This window comes from Cebidichthys violaceus, unplaced genomic scaffold, assembly GCF_023349555.1.
Source record: "Cebidichthys violaceus isolate CVI_PGR_0920_01 unplaced genomic scaffold, fCebVio1.0.p SCAF_10, whole genome shotgun sequence".
NCBI lineage: Eukaryota > Metazoa > Chordata > Actinopteri > Perciformes > Stichaeidae > Cebidichthys > Cebidichthys violaceus.
In genome coordinates, this window is record NW_027176263.1 from 9971101 (window position 1) to 9995440 (window position 24340).

At 41.7% G+C, this 24340-nt stretch overlaps 1 protein-coding gene across 3 annotated transcripts in view; it reads right to left on the minus strand.

Moving 5' to 3' along the window:
- Positions 1-24340, minus strand: part of macrod2 (mono-ADP ribosylhydrolase 2) — a 383002-nt gene that overhangs the window by 67013 nt on the left and 291649 nt on the right. For all 3 annotated transcript variants that reach the window (XM_068724930.1, XM_068724931.1, XM_068724929.1), the window contains exon 8: positions 18573-18646. In XM_068724930.1, the coding sequence (XP_068581031.1) occupies positions 18573-18646 (74 nt within the window). The remainder of the gene's footprint in view (positions 1-18572; positions 18647-24340) is intronic.

A 24340-nucleotide genomic window follows, 5' to 3' on the forward strand; every position in this document is an offset into this window, starting at 1 on the left:
GAATAAAAGTCAAGTAACCCGATTGGATGGGATAGTGGAGAATCGATTGGGAGCGTGAATAATGACAAAAGGCACAGCACCAATTCTTATCACAGCTCGAAGACCATATCAATCTCAATATGTGGCACAGCAAATAAGCACTTCGCTGCATTGCATGCTGGGAACATTTGTTGCAATTTAATGGCCTTGTCAAATGCATATGATCAAAGATCATTTTTTAATCTACAAATAAATTTTCCTACGTATATAATTTAACTGATAATGAATAGAGGCGGCAGTTCAGCAGTTCAACAAATTTATTGTTGACCCATATGTATTTACTGACTCCTTTAGCTCAGCGTAGGCAAATGCAAAGTGTGTATTTGTATCATTTGGACATTACACAAAAACAAATGATTTACTGTAATACAATAAGTAAATGAACGGTATTAGGTAATATTTCCATCCACTCAGACAGAATGTTGTACAGAGTGTAAAGCCCTGAGGCAAATTTGTGATTTTGGGCGAAAATAAATTCAATTGAAAATTAATCTGAAAGTCTTCATAAGAGTGAAAAAGCCAAAGAGGTTCTTCAGAACATCTTTAATTATCACTATTAAATATTGAAGTCTTTAACACAGAGACTTCAACACAGTTGACAGGCCAGAGAAAGTAAAATGGAAGCAAATTGCATTTTGTCTCAACAGCCTTGACCAGAATCTCTTAATTAATTAAAGGCATTTTTGACTTAAAATAAAATGGAACAAAGGTCAGACTACTTCCTTTTGGTCTACTTTAGTTCATGATCATACCAAAAGGGAGCACATACAGTATACAACTAGAAAGGTGCAGATCTCAACAACCACTGCTGTATTGTGTGATCGAATGAATACAACCCAGCATTGTCTAACCCCCCAGCTAAAGGCCAGTGTATCAAACGTGTTCTTCACTGCTCGTCTAACACAACAGATACGCTCTCATTTGAATTCATGAGGATGTCTGCACCAGCTCTGTGCAGACGCGCGGCTCGGCTCTGTCTCATGGGCGTAACCCTGAATTGAAAAGTGTATTTAGGCATCAGGTCTATTATTTCAAATAGGCTTGACGGCCGACCGGCGGCTGAGTGGCAGTAATGCAGTCAGCTGTATGTGTAGTTTAGTTAGCTTTTAGCCGATTGCCAAAATGTTTTCCCCATAGACAAACAGTCTACGTCTTTTCCCCACGGTGTGACCACGGTTAGTCTTGGGGGACGGCGATGCACCCAGCTGTGTTATCACTAGCAGCCTCTACGGGCCAGGGGCCGGTTACAGTCAGTGAGGAGTCAGCAGGCAGACAATGGCAGTATAAGCTGGGCAAAAAAGGTGTTTTAAGAAAGTGTGAGTCACCGCAATATGAGAGGTCCTTGAGCATGAAGCCATAACTGGCCACCCAAAATATAATGCAGTTTGCTGCAGCAGAATGCAAGATCAGCAGTGGATAGACACAGAGGTGCACATTCACTCACTCACTGCACTGCACACACACACACACACACACACACACACACACACACACACACACGTGAACACATGATTCTCCTAGCAGATAACACTTAAATAATTAATAATAATTAAAGGCATATTTAGTGGAAGAGCTTCAATAAATGAATATCTTGTTGTTAAAAATAGCTGCTGAACATTCATGAGGTGAGACCAACTTTTTTGAGTCATCAAACGGACTGCTTTATCTTTGCCTGTGTGACCTGAATAAAACACAGCCTTTATTTTCATAAAGCACCTCCTTAATTATTGAGCCCTAAAACCAAAAAGGAGCGGATGTGAGTCCTAGCTCGTGCTGGCAAGACAGTGTGCATCATCTAAAGCCTTTTGAAGTTTGCCATAGTTATCTATTGAAATCAAAGGAGGGAATCAAACAAGTTGAATGCACATTCACAACCACAAAGACAATTCACAAACAGAACGTCTGCTGAGACAAGAGCTGCATGAATGAAATAAAGAATGAATTTAGTTTTTTACTGCAGGCGGTGAGGCTGAAGTGTGCTAGACAGAGCTCCACGTCAGAACAGCAGATGAGACCGTGCACGGAGGTGGGGATGCTGAAAATGGCTAGTGAAAACTGATAGAGGGTGAGAGTGTTTGATGTCATCATTAAACACAACTCTGAATTTCAGCACTTTGTAATGCCATAAACAAATTGCCTACATCATCAACATTTACAGTAGAGAACTTGTTTCTGTTCATAAAGTATTATGAATACGTTCCTGTGACTGTCCACTAGTAACAGCAGCACTCCTTCCCATGTCTGTCCCTCAGTACTATCCTTTACCTCTGTTCTGTTCATATCATATTTCTGTTAATATTGTTATATATTTAAGGGCAGTGTTACTATTTAGAGTTAGCTGGAGCTTTTGTTTGTGCTTCCGAGCTTCTGCCTTACAGTCGTGTCTTTTTGTTATTCTGACCAAACACCAAAGCTTCTCCAGTAACAACTTTGTAATGATGCAAATAGCTTGACATAGACAACTTTGAAACTCAGCAGACTTTCTTAACACATTATTTATGTTATGCTTTTTGACCTCCCAAAAGCCACATTGGGGATTTGAAGAGCAATTTTTCTCTGTCTCTATCTGGGCTGCAGCATCATCACCGGGGCCTGATTGTACTTTGATTGTTTCCAGCCCACTTCATGAGCGTATGGTTTGCCTTCCAGTCCTGGTGGACTGAATCCGGACATAATGGGTTCATTAAAAATCGCCAAGACTGCTGGCATTGGGAGGTATGATTAGTGAGATAAGCAGGGGATATGAGCTTAATGGAACAAGAGGTGGCTCACCAAGATTAAAAGCCTTTTCCACACCACTGCCATTTTCCCTCCAATTCAGCAAATCACTTAATTGAAAGTCTTTTAATTTTCTTTTTAATTTTCTCCTTAAACCCCTCCTGGAATTGCAACTGCAGGACGAATGGTTGACTGAAGTATGACTGTGAGATGAATTGTATTATTCTTAAGTGATTTAGTGTGTCATCTTAGAGCCCTTTTGTGAGACCATTATTGCTGGACTTTGAAACATAACTGAAATAGTAGATTTTGATACCCATATCAGCCAATGAATAAAACATAAAATATGCAATGTTACTGCTGCTGTTTCTTTTTTTGCTATAAAAACAACATAAATAGCATATTTTCAAAGTCAAATTAGGGAGAAATATCCACTGCTGTTGATCTAAAGAGTCATTAGTAAATTCAAAGACTCATAATAAACCATACAAATCCCTACATCAAACATGTCAAGAACCTGCAAAGGGCCAGATTGTGTGGCGGCAGAAACATGGAAATTGGAGGTTGGCTGCTGCCAGTCAAAAATGAGTGTGAGGGCTTTGTAGTGTGATACCCTGTCAAGAGCTGCAATCTCTGTGGTTTGTAGCATGGGCCTTCAGAGAAGCTGCACAGAGGATGAGAGACATAAATAAGTCTGCTCTGTCAGAAGAAACCACAAAGCTGTCAGATGATGCAGCCCTCTCGGGCCTCCAATCCAAGGCCCAGCATGCACTCAGAAAAACAAAACTATTTGTTTGTATGACTCAAATTGACGCTAAGCTATCTTAAACCAACTTAGAATCGACTCCTATTGTAAATGGAGATCGATAAATGTCATCTAATGCTGTATCCTGCTGTACTGCACGTTAACAATGGGCGCACAGGCATGCACACATGCAGTCGGACACTGTACATTCAAGCACATACCATCCTTAAACCTAATGTTGAAAGATGTCTTTGTTAGCTCCATTAAGAAATCATCTCCTCTCTAAAGCCAGACCACGAGCTGCCACTGAGCACTCTGTCAGCAGCACAGAGACAATGGCATGTCTGAAGTCTCGGTGATGATGTGACAGGCAGAATTTGGTTATGGCTCAACCCCCTGGCTGGCTGATGAAAGGAGAGAGGATGAATGGGGTCTCATCGGGTTGTACTGAGAGGACTCAAACGGCAAAAAGCTCAAAGCCTTCCAGAGATCTCTCTCAATCTGTCAGGCGAGGACGAAAAGTGCCTAAACTGAAGCTACCCAGTATTCATACTTTAATGTCATTCAGTTTGTCTTGACAGCGGCAGACGCAAAATGGGTAATTACTTTGCATTGTAGTTTGTGTAAATTGTTCCTCTGCAGTCTGGAGTCAATGTTACATAAACAGCTATGAAAACATCTGAAGATGCTAGACGCAAAGAGGATGTGTCAGAGACGGAGAGGAGAACTCTTCTAAACACAGTGTTTGGAGAGTGAAGCGAGCTCAAGAGTACTCTGTGTGTTGTGAAGGTCACGGCTCAGACAGCCTGTCTATCTTCATTACATCCCGTCTTGTTTTATGATATACAGGACAACATCTCAGACCAAGAGCTTGGCTGTGAGTGTGCGAACCAGGCTGACAGCATATTTAATAACTGTTATGCATTGAAATACAGCACAGGCTGCATTCAGCCTCCCTGCCAGAAGCCAACCTAAGCCAAACCTCGTAGAGTATTTCATAAGTTTGCATTAAGGAGCCATTAGGCTGCTCACAAACAGCAACACAGGTGTCAAGAGGGATCTTCAATAACAATATTAAACATAGGCATATGGCTGATTCCACTTCCCCACATTTATATCAGTCATGTTATAATGCAGCATTGATAACTACTGGTATTACTGCATTAGCATACCAGCTTGATATTTTTCAAACGCTGATTGCGGATACTACAGGCATTTCCAGTGAATGAATAATTTCAGTTCTCAGTATCAGTATGATTATCAGTATATCCAAGATAACTCATTATCCCATTTGGCACAGTGGAGTCCATCTTTTGCAAATGCCTTTGTTCGTCATGATGAACATGCTTTATCTAAAGCTTGTTATTCAATCCTCGCAGTGCTGCACAATCATGTCAACCCTGAACAAGCCAACAATTTACAGCACAGCAATGATCACAGAATGCGTTATTTTCTACCTTTGACTACTAAAATGTGTCGAATGAACCTTCAGATTTTTCAAAACCCTCTTTTAAAAAGTAATATTAATAGTTGTGATCAAAATTAAAAATAAAATCACAATGCACAATTTGTACAGTGGGTCTTTATGAATTCAGATGGGACATTTGTGAATGGATATGCATTCAAACATCATTAAAAGCTTCCCCAATGCAATTAATGGAATATATTTTCTTCACAAGAATTGTGCTTTTTCATATTTAAAAGGGCCTTTTTATTCCCTTTAACAGCTGATGGAAGTTAATCTCATTTACTTTTTTATTTTTGTGACATTTCTAAACTTTATGAGACAGCTGGATAAAATGATGGCCATATTTCATTAATTGCTCCAAGCTACGAAAAAGCGATCAACATTCAATTTACAAGATGAACTTTCAGGGTTTTATGAGCAAGGACAAATATCTGACAGAAAACTCTGGCATGAAAGTGCTGAAAAATCCCAAGGCCAGACAGACATGTGAAATAATCAATAGTTCCCATTGGAGAGCAAATGTCTGCAGTATAAACTCATTGTTTGAGCAAAATCTTGTCTGCTCAGTGTGAGGTTTGCCCTCTTCAGATGAGAAAGCTGAATTACGGTGCATCAAAGGCAGAAAATCGTACCAGATTTGCCAGAATACTTTGGCTCTGTATCCTTCAGATTAGATTTGATGTCCATCAAAGCTTTTATGAAAAACTCTATCTGTGGTGTTCACATTACAGAGTGGGAGTGCTTTTTATCCCATAACTGTGAAGAAATCTAATCCGATGACTTCATGAAAGGGGTGCATTTTCATTTCAGCACTCAGGAGAGACTGTTAACAGTGATTAAAAAATAGCCACAAATCTCATTGATTTGTTTCAGTTGAAGAAACAAGCTGGCACTGGACATCAGATTTAGAGATTGTCTAAGTTTAGAAAAAGGAGTTATTGAGGATGTATCAAAAATAGATATAGTTTGTCTTTATTGTGCAGGCCATATCCTCTGATAAGGATACAACTTTCTTTTACTCTTAGTCCACCTTTTCTCTCAGTCACGAGGAAATCATAAAAGCATACGCAGGACAGGGAGGAGTTCATAGGAACACTGCTTTAGCTATGCTGGTTGAGCAGGGACAGACTCTGGTGCACTGTCAAAGTTCAGCACGTAAATGGTAATTCAGTGGTCCAGGCGAGGAGAACACAGGAGCGTACTAGAGACCACTCTACAGGACGACAGCTTCTCAACGGCCTCCACTGAATAAAAAATAGGAAACACAGAGAATACAAAGTCATAGGACATGCTGGGCGCATCAGCGGCTCCCTTTAATATGTCTCGGATAAGGAGGAAGAAATTTTTGTCAGCCTATTAAATGAGAAAGAGGAATTTAGGCAGTTACAGATCGAAGACCCTTGAGCCCTGCACTGCAGTCTGCCTGTAACAAGAAAGCAGGTGAGTGTGATTTATGCAGGCCTGTTTATCGATTTTAAATTGAAATAAAGTTTATTGCCTCATTCAAATATTTCACACTGAAATATGATCTTAACAATAAATACACAACATATGTACGACTCACAGCCATTTCTAACAAAAAATAAATAAAAATAAGGGGAGCAGCTCCACACTCTTCAAAACATTACTAGCATAGCAATGCTTAAATTTGGCTAGGTTCTCACTGGGCCCAGAGAGGGAAAACCCAGCAATATGGAATTCAGCAGTGCAAACAAGTGAAATAAACAGCATTATGGGGGAGCAGAGAGGCAATATCAGAGATTGCCCTGAGAGAGTGTAATGGAAAAGGACTTGTTCTGTCACAGCCTCTCATGGTGATAGAATGCCACATGCTCCCTTCTGACAGTGCGATATTGGCTTGGCAAGAGCTTGATGAATGTATCAGCCATAAGTCAGACAAACCCCTGCCCTTCCTGGAACAGTACCTTCTAAGATGTTTATGCCAGGGTATAAAGACAGACATTGTGTAATAGGAATGGGACCATTGTCTGAAAAAGGCTTATGGAAAGCGGGCCGGTCCAATTCCAATTCCAGCTATTATTTCAAATGGAATTGTATTACTCTTTGAGGTTAGATGCATTGCTGCTTGGGAAATAAGACGGGCATTTGGCTGGGGTGACTTTGCGGCACCCCTTGAGAGAACGGGCCGTAACTTCCTGGTGCTTGGTTGTGGCAGAAGGTGAAGGCAAAGAAAGGAGAGGGAGGATGGTCGATGAGAGAATGAGGGGCGACCTTTCCCCGGGCAGGTGATGACCTGCGCCAGACCACCTGGCTTCCTGCCAGGGTCAAGCAATTAATGCTGCCCTCTTTTGATTACTTTAGACAGCCTTGGGATACAGCAGGCCAGAAGATAGTGTCTGGTCCCGGAACGTTGCACAAGGCAGAGGAGACAGCTCTGACGAAGGTTCAAGCTTGGGTCACATTGTTAACATACACAGCCGTTATAAACATCAGAAAAAGGAAGCGGCTTTACTCAATGAGTTTTGCATTTGCATAGTAATGCGGCGTAAACACACTTGGTTGTCTCTAGACCTTGTCACTCCTGCCTACAGCTTCACCAACCTGTACAGTTAATATTACAACTCACAGAGATGAAAAGGCTCTAAGAACTTTTCATACAGAGGGTGATATGAAGAGGTGGGCCGTGAGGATGTGTTTTTCTTTTCTTTCCTTTTTTTCAATTAAGTTTTTCTTGTCAGACTAAGAGAAGAGAGTTGGTTTACACTCAAGCAAGGGCCGGCGACCTTTTTGATAAGAAGCACCATTTTAAATTGTTCTTATTTATCAATGTGCCATTTCAATATTAAGGTTAATATTAAGTTTAAGTTTGAAACAACAATCAGCAACAGATAATCTAATTCAATCCATACTATTCTGTGCTTTTTATTAGGCATCAACCTCGCGTTAACGCGCTTGTTGTCAAAAAATAGACTTAGTCTAAATAATTGCTCCAAGACGCGGTTAATCCAGTGAGACGGAGTTGAGATGCGCGCCTGCAAAGATATCCTGAGAGGACAACATCCACATTTGAGATAAAATCATGAACACTACTAACCTACTACCAATCTTATTCATCAGCAATAAACTTAACAAACACTGCGAAGAAGGCAACGGAGTACTAGCCAATCAGGAGGGTGGGTTTTAGCAGAATGCGGGTGGAGAAAACAATCAATCAAATTTACGTAAATAACAGGCCTGCAACTGCCAATGGCTGTGAAAGGGGTGATTTGGCATCGGATGAGATGGCACTTCAACATTTAAAAAAAAAGAAAAAAAATGTTTTGTGCACCTGTGCCTGATGTTGCCTACCCCTGCACTAAAGCATTTACTAGTTGAACTCCAGCCCCACAGCCTTAGCACAGCAAATGCCTCCTTTTCTACCCATCACCCTCCTCTACCATGCAGCTGACCTCAGTGCACAGCCTTATTTCTGGAGCCTTGTTGAGTTACAACATGTACCACTCCTACTGTGTTAACCTTGCTGGCTGCGTCCCGCTGAGCGAGACGCCCTTGTCAGTCAGCACTGTGAAGATCGTTCGTCAGCAAAGGCAATAGTCAAACAATGACATAATTTAAAGGCCTGCTATGTGGAGGTGGTAAGGCAAAGGCTGCGAAACACATCTGGCCATAATCATACCTGGTATTGACGAACACTGGCTCAAAGCTTTCAAATTCTCTCTTCCTGCAGCTCAATAGAAAGCTCTCTTACAAAAAGGCAAACTGCATGGGGGGTTAGCTCTTCAGAACTCAGCGTGACTTGAACTGAACCACAGCTTCAACCTTTAGCACAACTTTGAAGAGCATTCACACCCATTCATGGTTCATTGAATCAATTGGGCATCACTAGAAATATGAGCATCTTCATCTCCACTTGAATTTCTTTCACTATACTGCTCGTTTGTACATGTGAAATTTGAAGAGCTTATTAAAAGGTTGAATGTATAAATGTATGGAGTATCTAGGGAAAGTCGAGTGACTATTTGTAGGGGCAAAATGTTTGTGTTTCTTTAATTCTGGCAATTTTTTTAAATTCATGCAGATATAAAAAAAAAAAAAAAACTACTTGATGGTTACATGTTTGACATGACATATGCAAACACTAGAGAACTCTAACTGTTGCAAGTGACAACCCTTACATCTGAATACAACCTTGGGGGAAAAAAGTGCCCTGATCAAGTAATTTATGCTTAGAAATAAAACATTGACTTTCAAATGCACCACTGCCTGAAGCCAGGCTTTGAGGCTGATTTGATCCCCCTTTGAGATGGTAAGAGATACGGCCCATTCCCCCTAATCACATGCCAGAGACTGTGCAATCACACAGCAACAGCTAAAGTAATCACCGCGGTGGTCTCCACCCCTCCTCCCTGAACAGAGACTCAACCCTTCAACGTCCATAGCACCGGGAAGTCCTGCATATGTGCTCCCCATACAGAAACAGACACACTGAAGCCTGCGGCACTGTAGCCCAATATTCACACTGTAAGCAAGTTTGTTGATGAGGTGGCCGATAATAACCAACTGTGAATGGTGAAAGAGGCTGCTGCTGCACAAGTGGTGACCTCATGCAGAAACAAATGTTAGAACATTTTGTTGCTGCTTAGGTATTGCCTTTCATTAAATTGCACACTGCCTTCACACACCTTCACCTTTTTCTTCATATAACTTTTCAAATCAAACTTGAAAAGAACTTTTCGAAACCTCTCCTTCATTTTGCAGGTGCTAGGCAGAGCTTTTGTTTGTGACAATTATACACTGGTTGTTTGCATACCTACGAAAAATAATGACCCATAATTCATAGGTATCCCAAAACATTTTTTGTATGTTATCCAGGTAATCTTGAAAGAGGAAGTATAAAGACTGCTAAATCACACACCGAGCGGGAGGAAGGGGTGAACGGGTTCAACAAACAGCAATCTTTCAGCCAGGAGACAGCTGTTCATTCCCCATGAGAAACAAGAAGTCAACGTTGATGTTTTCGAAACGTTGACTTTCGTACATCAGTAATGGCACATCCGCAGGTATTTTGACCCAAGCGGCGATCTTTTTCTAAACCTAACAAAGTAGTTTTGTTACCTAACTGAGTTTCCTATGAAGACGGAAGTTTATTTTAAAAAGGCAGTATGCATGTAACAAGCGGAAATTGACACGTTGCTGGTTATCGTATCAAAATGCACAAAAAATGAGGAGTAACTTTTTCGTAGGATATCATAGGAACCGCTTTATGAGGATACGTTGAATTGTATATATTGACTTCACAAGTCACTTCTTTTGCTTTACGTGTTAATAAGCACTTCTTTACACTTGCAGTGCTAACCAAGGTTATTTGTGTGTCCCAGACTTTATGGCTTAATATCAGCACAAGTGAGTGAGAGGACAGTGGAGTGTTTTTCATCCACTATCTGTTTCTGCAGGCCATAGATATACGACATAATTAATGGCTCTGATGAGCACCAGACATTTTTTTTGTGTGTGTTTGCGGCAGTCTTAAAACGAGCTTACTGGGTCATCTACTATACTTACAAGAGCATACACTAAACAGCCTGAATGAATACACACAAAACCCGTCTCTAGTAAAGGTCTCCATGCTTCAGTGTGGGGTACTGCAGTGTAAAATTGGGTTCTAGAGTGAATGAGCTAGTTGGAGTTTGATGAGTCTCCTGTCCTCTTCTGTACCAACAGCTCGACCCACTCTTGCTTTATCACGGTGTGCCAGCCAACCGCTATCTGCGCTACACTAAATCAATTAGCATGTCATTAAGATAGCTTGTTCCAGCACAGCAAGCATAGAGGTGGGACTACAGTATCTGCATGAACGGAGAGACCTGAACTCAGAGGGCATCATATCTCTGCGTCCAGCTGTTAATAGTGCAGTGGGCTGTATTTATTGGTAAGCTCGGTGCATGTGTACAAGAGTACCAGGACAAGGAGGAGATATCAGGGGATATAGCAACAGAGCATTACCAGAACATTTGATATTCATTTCCCTCCAAACAGAAAACCCAAAGTCACCCTACATTAGACAATAATGTGATCATTCTGCAATTACATGGAGTAAAGACACACCTTGGTCTTTGGACAAGATAGAGAGATGATAGGCTTAATCCCCATTCGAGGATTTCTCTCTGAATGCAAGAGCGCAATCAAACCATTCGGATAAACATTTAAAGTCTATCACAAGCATTTGCTGCTTTTCTTTATCTTTGACAGCAGGAGCACTTAACCAAAACTGCTTTCCCCTCTGCAGATAACATAAAGTGCTAAAAGTTAAGCATTTAAGAAATAACTTTGAGGCAATTCAGAAATTGGACCCATATCATCTTAAATCTATTTAAACACTGAAACTAGTAGTATTTAACTACACCAACCTGAGGTCAGGGGAATCAAAGAGCACACATCATATTATCCAGAGTGAGCCAGATAATAAAATCCTCAGATCATAAAAGCCATAAAATCCCCATTCTGCTGCCTTGGGCCAAATGGCTGCCACTAATGTATTAGACTACATGGCATGCATTAGCACTGGTGCCAGAAAAGTAATTATCTGACAGAGAAAACTAATAAGGCATTCACACACTCTCTCTCTAAAGCATTTATATGGCCAAATCTGCAGGTGTTCAACGGAGAGGCTGAAGAGAGAATACAGTTATATGAGTTAAAACTGTGCGTCTCCATCCACGAGTACAGTATGCGGATGCTCAAGTGTTTAGTCATGCTCTCAGCTCCTGATCTGGCCGTATCTCCCTGATGCTCTCAGTCACAGCAAACGATTCAAAGGGGCTAGACACTGACTTCAAAAGACCAGTACTGCCTTTGAACACCATGCCAGTTGCACAAACCATCAGCGGCACATCGGCATCCTCCAGGCATGCGCTGAGCAAATTTGTGCCTCTCTCGGCTGCAGATGCGACACTTGGCAAAGTCTTTTCACTGGATAGTAGACAATAAAAACACCATGAACAGGCAATGCAGCAACAGAGAGCTAAAGTACAGCCCCACTTAGTGTTAGCGTCTGTTCCGGTAGCTTTCTCTTCTCAGAGTGTTTTTCATCACTTCAAACTGAATTTACTGGGGTTTTCAGTCCATACACTAATCTAAATGTGTGTCTACCACTGTACTGGATAGTGACATCTAAACACATGTCATTTTAACCAAGAGGGTTGACCGTGACTAAGTGGAGAGCAGGGCCGCCTTTCAATCAGAGGGTCGGCGGTACGATCCCCGGCTACTGCTCTCATGTCAATGTGTCCTTGAGCAAGACACTTAACCCCAAAATTGCTCTCGTAGCTGTGCCTACGGTGTGTAGATAGATACTGAATTGTAAGTCGCTTTGGATAAAAGCGTCTGCTACATGACCGTAATGTAATGAGCAAGCAATGGTGTTTTTTTCATTACTATTTTTAATCAAGGTTTTTATGACATAACAGGGAAAGGAAAGAGGAAATATGTAAATGCTTTAAACAAAAACAACAACAACAATAAATTAAAGGGAAAAAAGCTTATTTCATCAATAGATTGAATAACAGTGGTATGACCAGTTAGTATATACAGTATTTACTAATAAGTCCCTTGAGGTGAAACAATTAGTTAATCAACTGACAAATACTATGATAGTAGATTAATCCTTTAAGTCAAGTTTAAGCAAAAATGTCCAATTTTCACTCTTTCCTGCTTCCCAAATGTGAATTTTCTGGAGGTTTTCTTTTTGTTCTATGGTCTTAAACTTGATTTCTTTGCATTTTTGACTGTTGGTTAAACAAAACAAGACATTTGAATATGTCAATTTTAGGTTTTGCCAGAACTTACACCAGATATAATGCTTTCTATAGATTATTTTAACAGACTACATTCCTCAGCCTGAAAATCAGTCTCAATGCCCATGCAATCCAATTACTAGGCCCTCATTTTGTAAAAATATTAAAGGTTTGTTTTTCAGAGAAGAAGAAAAAGCCTCAACTGGAATAGTATTTGTTACAGTTTTCAGTCATTGATTCAAGGAAGGTTTTTATCTATAGTCCAGAGACTCAATATACTGTACATTATGGGTGGCAGAGCAATAGAATATGCAGTAAATGTGGCCCTCAAAAAGTCTGTGGCGACCCATCATCGATGCCGAGGACTCACTCACTTAAAGGAGCAGTTCAACATTTTGTCTGACTGTGTAAAAACTGTGGGCCGTCCACATACATCTTTCCAGACTGTTATATCCACTGTGGTGACCAACTTCTTTGTTGCTATCAAAATCATGAGAGATGCAGCTGAATACAAAAAAAATAGTCCTTTCTATTTTGGTAATAATGGAGGTGCACAGATTGTACTGCTGGGTCGCATTATTATGCTTCAGCCTTTTAGAAAGACTGATGAAAGAAAGCTTGTATTGAAAACCCACCGTCTGGACGAGGCTAATGGAACAGAGCTGATAGCTTTAGAAAATGGTGGACTTTGAATCTGTATTCTCTTTGTGTTTGAGGCAACTCATCATCATTATAAGCCCCATGTATAGGTGATAAACAAGCACGAGCAGCACATACGCATCTGGTTTACTGTCTGCTTACAATGCCTGTTTGATGAAGCTGGTCACAATACTCAAAAATGTAATTCACATTTTCTAAAGGTGAACCGCACAATATTGCTCTGATAACAGAAACCATCCATCTTATTCAGCTGAATGACAATGAATGCCTCATGTTATAGCTCCATCTGGCAAAACCCAGACAGCCTCCTTAACTGATATCCATTCACATAGAAAAAAACAATCATACAAAACATACACCATACTGTATTTATTTGTATTTATTTCTAATAGTCACTTGACATTTGTCACAAATCACCGTTAAGTCTCCAGCCCTGGCTTGAGATGGGATTTATTATCAGGTGTCCTAAATGACAAATGCTACTATGGTAAACAGATCATTTACAGAACAGGAAAAGGGATGTAAACACCTGTTTTGGGAGAGTCATCGGCACAGTGGAGTGCTTAATACCAAACTCCAAACCAGAGTGATGTTGAAAGGTGAAATCTCGACACATCAATTTTGTCCTGAGCAGCAAAGTGCAGCAGAGCTTATTACAGACTCCCAATCTGTCTCAAGTGTTCAGACTGTGTCAGTAATGCTGGGCTGCTGGGACCTCGAAAAGCTTCATTAAAAAGCTTGGCCATCCATAGCACGTCCGTGGCAGCCAAATAAAGTGTCAGACCATGTTTTTCATCTGCAGATTAGACCTGTGTAAGGCTGAATTAAACCAAATTAGATCTGAAAATGAGAAATAAACCAAAGCCAGATGAGTGGAGGGGTGTGTGTGCTTTGAGCTGGAGGAAACTCAAATACCAAATGGAGAACTGGTTGTGTTGGGATGTCCCTGCCTCTGTTTCTGCAGCTTCTTGTACAATTTTGAAGAAATTAGAGCCTTCTGGTGTGCTGTTTGCACATACCCGCATATTCTATTTCATTTATCTGTGCGGAGGATACAAGGGGGCAGAGGCCGGACTCCCTTAGTCTTTCATCTATTGTGATGCGAAGGATCTGCACTCAGGTATCTTTAGATTAAAGGAACTGTTCTCTTGACCACAACGAGGCTGTTTATTCTTCCACAATGGAAGTCTATGCTTTTAAGAGTGAATTTCACGCTGGCATTGGGGCCCTTTGTGTGCTGGTGAGTGCATCAGTGCTACAGAGTGCTGGCCTGAGAGATAAACTCATTGCTAATCAATCTTGCAGTGTCCTCTTTTTCTCCCTCTCTCCCCATCTTGCGCGTGCGCGCGCGCGCACACACACACACACACACACACACACACACACACACACACACACACACACACACACACACACACACACACACACACACACACACACACACACACACACACACACACACACACACACAGTGTGTACACAAAGTCTTCTGCCCTTTGATGTAACAGTGCCCTGAGACATCAGACCCATGCACTTGTGTGCATATTTCAATCAGTGGACAACTACACTCCAATTGATTAGTGTGTGACTCCAACCTGACAAACTCACATATACAGTATCGCAACTGGTTAACCACCGATGGAAGAACTACTGGTATTTTTTACCTAAAGGAGCAGTGTGTAGGATTTAGGTGTTTCTACAGTAGCTGAGACACAAACCCTGTGTCCTGATAAGGCCTTTCAGGTTATTGTTTACATTACCTGAAGTCCACCAGAGCTCTACGACACACTTAAAAAGAGAGGGATGAGCGAAGGGGTATTCAGATGGTTCACAATCTGCAACATCATCGCTAGCTTAGAGGTGGAGAGGGTCCTGATGGGCCTATGCCATCAGTATAGGAATGTGTGTGAATGAGTGACATGAGTACAGCGGTTGAAAAACTAGAAATACAAAAGCAAGTCCATTAACCATAAATCTTACAAACTAGTCTAGAAATAATGGTCCAGGTAACTGTGTGATCGATGATGTTTAAAATGAACGACTTGTACTCATACAGGTTGCTGTATGAAGGATGTCTAAAATGAATGGCTAGTACTCGTACAAGTAACTGCATTAAGCTCGTGAATAATGATAACGTTCGTCTGGTGGGAGGGGCTTAGGACAAAGAGGGGAGAGCTGCAGGATGAGGGCTGTATTTTTTCAAATTCTGCCGTTTTGTGTTTGTTTTTTTTCCTTTTCCAGAAAAATGCCTATCCTGCTTTAAGTACAGTATAATACATGTATGTAGTTATTGTTCACCACTATGGACAACATGCGCACACATTCAGTGCTGGACATGAATGCGATCAAGTTAGAGTGTCCGCATAGTGGTTTACGGTGGGGAGCTGTGGCCTGCACTCTGCCACTCCAGTGTGTTAGATCCTCAGCCAGCCCATTGTACTGAGATTCAGTCACAATAGCACAGTATCTTCCCTGAAGCAGAGCCCTTATCATGGCCCTGAAATGACTCGTCTCAGTGGACGCCCACAACACACGCTCCTCTGGGTCGAGTGCACATAGAGCGGTGCAATCTACTCCTATTGTTCCATGCATGATAAACTGGGCTTCAAACCTCTCATTCTCGCTCTATCTTTGGAAAGCTAGTTGCAATCTGCGATATGAGTTACTGTAGCAATGCTGAACTTTTGCGAGCATGTTGATGGTATAGCGTGCAATATCTCATCTTTTTCTCAGCCTTTGAAGAGAGAAAATGAATAAAACAATGTGTATAACATTGCCCGCTCAGCATTGTGCAGAACATTCAAAGCTTCTATTCCCAATCTATTTACTTACTGTAAGGTCTGTATAAGACATGCAGTCGGCTTGTAACTTCCTTATGAGTTGACACAAAGCCTGAAACAGAATCATGTCAGTTATCAATCAGGTTGACACTGGGTGTGTCTATCGAGTAAATGCTGCAGTGATAAATTGCTTTTATATACATATCAGACAAAGCAGGCAGCATTCATCTTAACATTTAGTGTGTAATGTACTGCTAAAGCAGCTAACAGGAAAGGCATCTTTCCTTAAGGCGCAATTAGACATTTATTTGAATTCTACTTCAATTTTTCTATTTCTGTCTGGTAAAAACTAACTGACAATTACTTATAAAAAGGATGTTTTTTTTAATATCACAACTCCCTTTTAGAAAGCTGTTTCGGGATGCAACAAGAGCAACTAACCACCAAGCAATGGTGAATGAACTGAAAATTGAAGGGGAAGACCTCCTGCTTCAGTGCATGTTGTTCAGTGGTTTGATTGGAAGACTTTCCAATGTAATACTGCTGTGCTTCTGGGTAAAAATGTATCACTTAATTCTCTCTGATCTTGTTGAAAGCTTACTCACTCCTGGTCTAGTTAGAGTGGAAGACCCACTGCTTGTGCTTGCGGAAATTTGCCAAACAGTGTTCAGGGAAGCCTCCGTAGACGTCTTCCCCTCTCCATGAATTGCAATATTTCCCACTTGATCTACTGACACTAAAGATAGCTATCAGTCAATGCATCAGAAAATTGTCTGTTATGTGCGGCAGAGCAGTCTCCATACGGCAAATAGCAATCCTTGGATGTGGAACAACACAACCACAAAAGTCAGCTTTGCACATTAGCTCGTTATTTACAGTCAGCAATAAGCTATAGAAAACCTTCTTTATGCCAGAGTGTTGACGGATTCCCCAAGTACATGTTACAGCAATCATCAGGACGTGAAACATAGCACATCAACTGCAAAGTAATCCAGCAGCTCGGAATCATTTGGCTGCCTGTTCCCAACATCTATAACACCAGCTGAGGGATGTTGTAGCACATGAAGCTGTGAGCTTTATAAAACACCTCAATCCACAGTGACAGGTATAAACAGTGCCACAGTTAACAGAGATGACCCCCGAAGGTTACCATTACTCACTGTCTGACAAACTGATGCATGTCCTGTACAAACAGCCTCCTGACAACTGGACAAAGTTCTATCATCACAGACAATGAAAATATATGAGGCTGATAAACCCTTTTAATGTCACATATAATAATGCTCCAGAACAAGCATTGTGTACGTAACTTACTCAAAATTGCTTGTGTTGAAATTAGTCCTTGCTTTAATTTGGTCATTACAAAAGTTTCACAAGCACAAAATATGACCACTTGATTTACAGTTCTAGTCTGACCTCAAAGCCACATATTAAATTCACTTTAGAAACTAGCACACACAGTGTTTGTTTTTCTCACTGTGTGGATAATTAGACAGCAGTGTTAGCTTCTCTTTGGTAGAGATCCTTGGAGCAGCCCGCAGCTCAATCATCAGCAAAAGCTGCTTTAGAATACAAATGTCCACATCCATTTCAGTCATCCACAACATCTTCGTGATGGTCATTTCAAATGAAGACCATTTTTCTACTCACCTAAACACTCACAAATTGAAGATAATCATCTCTTTTTCAGATGATACCATTCCTCTTGCTTTTCGCTTTAGAATGACCAAATGAATTGTAGTGGTACAGTCCAATTGATACGATCATGTCACTTTACCTTTACATACTGTTTAACAACCTGTTTAAGTCTCTCTATATGTCATTTATAGTATATATACTTTCTGTCTTAGATACCCTTTTCTACTTGCATGTTTCTCTTTTTATACATGTAGGAGCATTGCTGGAGGGAGTCTGAGCTCTCACATTTTCATTGTCAACGACTGCTTCTCAGTAATTGTTGTGCATATGACATGCAAGAACGGTAGATTGAAACTTGAATTGGTATTTCCAGACTCAAGCTATCAGTCCTTGAAAGGCATCATTATAATTCATCTAATACAAAACCAATTTCAGATTATTTCATCTGATGTGTTTATGTTTTTCTGGGTTTAATAGCTTTTCCCAGCATAGACTAATTAAACATTCAACAGACCATTTACGCCCTGATTAGTCTCAGACTGGCTTTTAATTTGATATGCATTCAGACCACAGACTAAATGGCTGATCAAGCAAGGCAGGTGGATGAGATGTCTGTCTGATACGGAGAAGCATGATAATTAGTGTTCTGTGTTTCAGCTGTGGTCCAATCAACTCCTCAAGCAGCAAAATCATAAAATAGACAGTGCCTGCACTGAAGTATAGATTGACAGCTATTTGTTTTGAACATGCATTACCCTGCCATGTCCTACCTTATCCGGATTCTCTTCAATCCAGCTCTTTGCTGTGTTCAGAGCAATGTCAGCTGCAGGCTCATTTGGAAAGCCTAGAAGAGAGGAACAAAAAAAACAGTGTCAATACAAGTTGTATCCAACATGCATATGTGAGAGGGAGACAAAAACATACAGGCGAACAGACAGACAAACCGATATCTCCACAGGTAACAGCGTTTCTCTTAAATCAATGGAAAGCATGCACAAGCTGTTCGACTCTGGTAGATGAGACCAGCTGTCTGATAAACTGCTGTAGACTTGTGTTGCCAGATGCAGAGTGTTGGGAAAACACATACAGACATATTCGGGGGTACAAAGTGTGGATACAAGCTACATATGTATACATCACACCACCTCAGGTAGAACTTATTCATTTGAACTGTTTTGTCTTTAGGGGTGAAAAATACACATGGAAGTGTGATCACTCACACTACCCTATTTTACCCAGAACAAACATGTAGTAAGTTAGTGCGGCTAAGAAGCAACGTGGCTAACTAGTGTATTAATCACAACCGTTGTGCCTGCTAAGGAGTCCTTACACAGTGTTAACACAATGTATCGATCCAAACACACAGATCACAGTTTGATTAATTTTTAATAAGGCCAGCTGAGGGAGGACTCTGCTGGATGCTGATCTCAAGATCATTTGCTGCCACTGTAGAGAACTTCCCAAGACCCAACACTTAGAGTGAGCTATTGACTGTAAAAGCCCTTGAGCCAGCCTTGCTCCAGCTGGAGAGTATATAAGCCATTACTAAAAGCACTGACAATCTTCTACTCTGTCACAGAGAAGTGTTTCAGTTGTCTTCATTTCAAAGTAATTGTAGTTGAGTTTGGGCTTCTGTGCCCTTCACAAAACTTGACAAAAGCATTTTATTCTAAAGCCTCGGTGCAAATCTGCAGAGCTGTATGAAGTTGCCGTGCAGGTACACCGTAACATTGTAAAGTTAGGCCCAGAAGCCGACAAACAAACATGGCCCATGTTGTCAGTCTCGAGTGACCCAGCTCACGTTTTTAAACTTAGAGCTCTCTCATATTATAACCTCTGACCTCCATAAGGGACCACAGGTTGCGGCGGGCACCTTCTTTCTATAACGACAGAGGTCTAGACCTCAATTTCATCCCACATCAACTGATACAAGGGCCACGCCACAGTTGCAGCCCGTTGGTTATTGCATGGGTCGTATTCTCAAATATTTTTCTTTTCCCGGGGTCATTGCCACCACTAACATACTTTGACCTATGAAACAGGCTTACAAGTACTGTAACGACCCCTTACCCTTCAAGGTGGATGTCAAGAGAAATGAAAAGCCACAAAGCCTAACATTTCCTGAATTCTTTCATCTCTCACCTGCTGTCAAAGCCTCTCAATAACTATTCAGTAAATGCTTTAAATCAACTGCCTTGACAACTCTCGCCTATCTGACTGCTGTTGATTTCGCTCTCTTTCTGTTTTTCTTCTCCTACCCCTTCCCAGCCTGACAGGAGTGGTTGAGTTACTCTGAGGAGAGGAGAAGGGCTGAAGGGCTGCCGAGCCCTGGCTGAGCCCCTGTTCAAGCCCTGGGTGGAGCGAGATGTGAGCTGCATACCAGCCAGCAGTGACAGCCAGACTGCTCCTATGGCTCTGTTAGGCAGTGTCTGCAGACAGTGCATGGCCCGTTCACGGCTCCTGCCCTTCAAAAGCTGCCCCCAGAGCTCTGTGCGCAGAACCTAATCCAGCATGCCAAATCAGTTTGCAGGTCACCTGACTCCTCTTGTCTCCCAAACACGCTTAACCTTTTCAGTGATATCACTTTGTCTGGTGATGTTTCCTTTTTAAAATCCGTTTCCACACGTACGCAGGTGTACCGACACTCCAACTCACATGTCAAGTAACGTAGGCCAACAGATGTGCGGAAAACAAAAAAGCTCAGAAAAAAAAGATCCACAGAGATAGGACCAGCTGTTTAGGAAGAGCACACGCAGCGGGAGAGGTGTCAGAGAAGTAAGAACAAAAACAAACAAAATAAATGAGCAAATTCTAATAAAAAGTCAGGACCCGTCTCTGTGCTCTTACAATGCTACCTTACAAAAGCTAAAAACAGGACATAGTCATAATATTAGGTCATTTTGGTCACCAGTAGTGGGTGGACGGCATTGAGTCTATTTAATCTATTCAGTGTGGAGTTTCTACAAATGCTTTATTGATTTGAGAGCTATACCTATTAATCATAGCAGGGCTGAATGGAGAGAGAGAGAGAGAGAGAGAGAGAGAGAGAGAGAGAGAGAGAGAGAGAGAGAGAGAGAGATGAGGTGAAAAGGGGTGAACTGTAAAACCAGTGGAGAAGATAACAGGAAAGTAGAATGATAGATGTAAACAAACATTGGAAAAGAGAGGATGTGAAGAGAGGTAGATGGAAAGCTGCAAAAAGGGGGTCAGCGCAGCTCGGGGCAGCCTGCCAGAAGAACTCTGCTCGACAGGAACATCAACGGCCCAAGGTCAACAGCAGTGGTTCAGAGTGCATCGGCTGCTCTCTCTCTCTCATCATTTGTCTCCTTCACAGCATCCACTACCTTTACCTCTCCTCTCTTTGTCCCTGTCAGCTTGGCAAAGTATGTTTATATGCTTAAAAACAGCTACAATAAAATACCCTGAATCATCACTTACGTCAACTCTCTTGGCCACAGGAGTCACGGCCCTGTTAGTGCAAAGTCCACTTACAGGAGTTCAAAACACTGATGTTCAGAAACGGATTGAGTGGGCTGACTCTTTTATATGGTCAAGTACACACAAAATAAAATGTCCAGTGTTTTGCTTCTACATCTTCTCCCCTCAACACCTCATTCTCTGTTCCTCCATTTGCTGTGTGGAGGGTTCAGTGAAAGCTAATCTGTCAGGAGGTGGAGAGCTGGCGTCAGGCGCAGTGATGGTGGGCCCTCCAGGGTCCCTGCTCTGCTTGGCTCGGCTCTCTCCTATACTGGGAATATGGCCGGCTCAGGGAGATTTGTCTTAGTGAGGCGCACTGATGGGATATGTGCAGCGCAGCGCCGCTGATGAGGACTCAGGTGGTGCAGTGTTATTTCTGCTGAAGGCTCCTCTACTTTATCACCAGGCAGAGCGCAGCATCCAGACAGAGAGGGGGAAAGGGACTGTGGCACGTGCCACGTGGAGACAAAGGGCTACGGTGGAACAGTGCGTTTACATACCATCTGCTTACATCTAGCGATGTTGACAGTAGTTATGGGTTCAGCGATCACAACAAATTTGCCTTAGTGACCAGGGAGAATTAAGTTAGTGAAACCTGAGAAGACTGCAGGTCTTTTCAGTTTGTGTTCTTTTAATCTTTCCAACCCTTTGATTCTTTTTGTGGCACAAAAAAAAAAAAGCATGTTAAAATCATATGAGAAAAAAACGACTTTGTTTCATTTGCTGTTAAACGAAAGGTACATTTTCATTCATGTCTCCATGTCAGCCTGGTGAGTTAAGCCAAAGGGAAGATTCATCTTAAAACGGAATTCAAATATTGTATTTCTGTGATCTTGGGCATGTAGGACCTTTGTTAATATGAAGAAAAAAGAGACCCGACTGCAATCTCTGATGCAACCAAGAGACAGAGTCTCTGGTGCCTCTCTTAGGCATATGTAAAACACCTTTATGAACACTTTTTTTGGACTGTGGCTGACTTTCAAGGAATTTTATTTTTATGAATAGAAACCTGAGGAAAGTAAAGTAAAAATACATGTGGCTGCCTAATTCATAATGAAACAGTTCCCATTCTACATCACAGACAACTCTGTCTTGACTCTGTGGAAGTTGGCAAGGAAAGTTCATGTTTAAAAATATCCACTGAACTGGAACATAGGAAAAACAATATAAATATGCACTCTGCCCATTGCGATCTCTTTTGCCAGCATGGCAACTATTTCATATCCTAAGAGTTAACTTTCACAGCAAACCTGTGTAGCTAAGGTGTTTTGTTCTGGTGAGAGAGAGGGTGAGAAGTAGCTGCATCCCTGATAAAGCGAGTAGAGGTAAGTCAACAATATGAATACAAGTCTGTGCTATGATACATTTCCATCCTGTGTTTGCAAATATATGGGTAGGCTGTAGGCACACAGTGCAGACCACACCAGTTTTGTTTTTCCTGATAAAGCTTCTATTGTGAAGAGGATACCACAAACTGCTGTTATTTTGGAGCTTTATTATCTATAGTGTTGTTGTGTTTTGTTTTTTCTTCCTTTGAGCACTATTTTGCAAGAGTATGTGGCCTGGGTTTGATAGACATGCTGACAGAATTTTAGAAAAATATAAAGTACAGCTTTTCTCCCCTTGAGGAAAGAATCGTATCATTGGTCCCACTTTGCTACCCTCAGTTGCGGTTGGTCAAGTTCACATCTCAACACTCGTCATTCATTTTGATGAGCTGTCTAGCTTGAAGCAGCATATAGCCCGAGGCTGAGGTATCTGGCACTCGTAAATTCACCACAGGTGTTGAAAACATAAAGTCAGGAAATCTGCTATGGAAAATAAAAAAACGGCAACAACAGAAACATAAAAAGCCAATGTTTTTCTGATTTTGAAAGGTGTTTAAGAAAGATTTAGCATCTAATTTCTTTTTACAATTATTGCCTGGAAACATCTTTAAAATATTTTTATAAAGAAATCTTCCTTTCAATAAAACATTGATAGGGCGCAGAGAGTCTGTCAGCTTGCTCTAAAGACCCTTATTATAACAGACAAGCATGATGGAATAATTTAAGCACAATATAATAGAAAGTAGATTAGATGATTGCGCTTTGGCAGCAGGAGGAAATCATTAGGTGCAGCACAGTTGAGGGCTGCTCTAGTTGAGGGCAGCAGCCCTGTGTGTTCATCTGAAAAGGGAGGGGGAAAGAGGGTTGTCACCCCATCAGGGCCCAGAGGAGAGGTGAGGTGACCCAGGGTGGAGGACAGAGCTGCGCCCCAGGACTCTAGACGCCAAAGCGTGGGTGTCAAATGGCCCGGAGCTCCTCTCTACACCAACACTGGGACACGGCAGGGCTGTGACCATGACCGACTTTGCAGCCCGCAGAAGGAGACAGAGACAAAGAGCGATGGGAGGGTGCTGTGTAAGGAAGACAGGCAGAAAAAGAGGTAGGAAGAAAGAGAGCAGCCTCTGTGGCACAACAGATGATGACCTTCCTTGGAAACATTCCATTTAGGTGATGCCATGCTTTGTCCTACATGCTAAAATTAGCACCTGACATTTCACTTTTTAAAAAAACATCCTGAAGAGTGTTTCATATGCAAAAAGTTTAATGCTCAACCAAGTTTCTCAAAGGCCTAAATCTATTGTCCTGTGGGCTGGAAGTATTTTTACATTTGGCTTATCATCCATGAAAATGGTGGAGGAAGGCTATTGTTGAGTACAATGCACAGTGTGTGACTCAGTTAAATGGGCTACGACGCTCCTGCTCCCTCCGAGCACACACTCTGCTACCCACTGATACAGCACATTGCTCCTATGTACCTTGAAATTCCCAACCCAGCTGGGCTAAGCTCCCTGTAGTAAACCCTAGGTCTTAAGAGAAGGGGGGGAACTTGCCCAGGCCATCTCTGGCAAGCTAGCAGCGAGCCATCACTGTCGAGAGATAAGGTGCCATGAATGTCTCCAGCCTTCCTAATCCTGGACAGGGAGCCGGAGTATGATGCAGGCTGGAGGAAAAAATTTTTAGCTGCTTGACACCTTTGATCTGGACAGTACAGTAGAATGGCAGTGTGGACATAC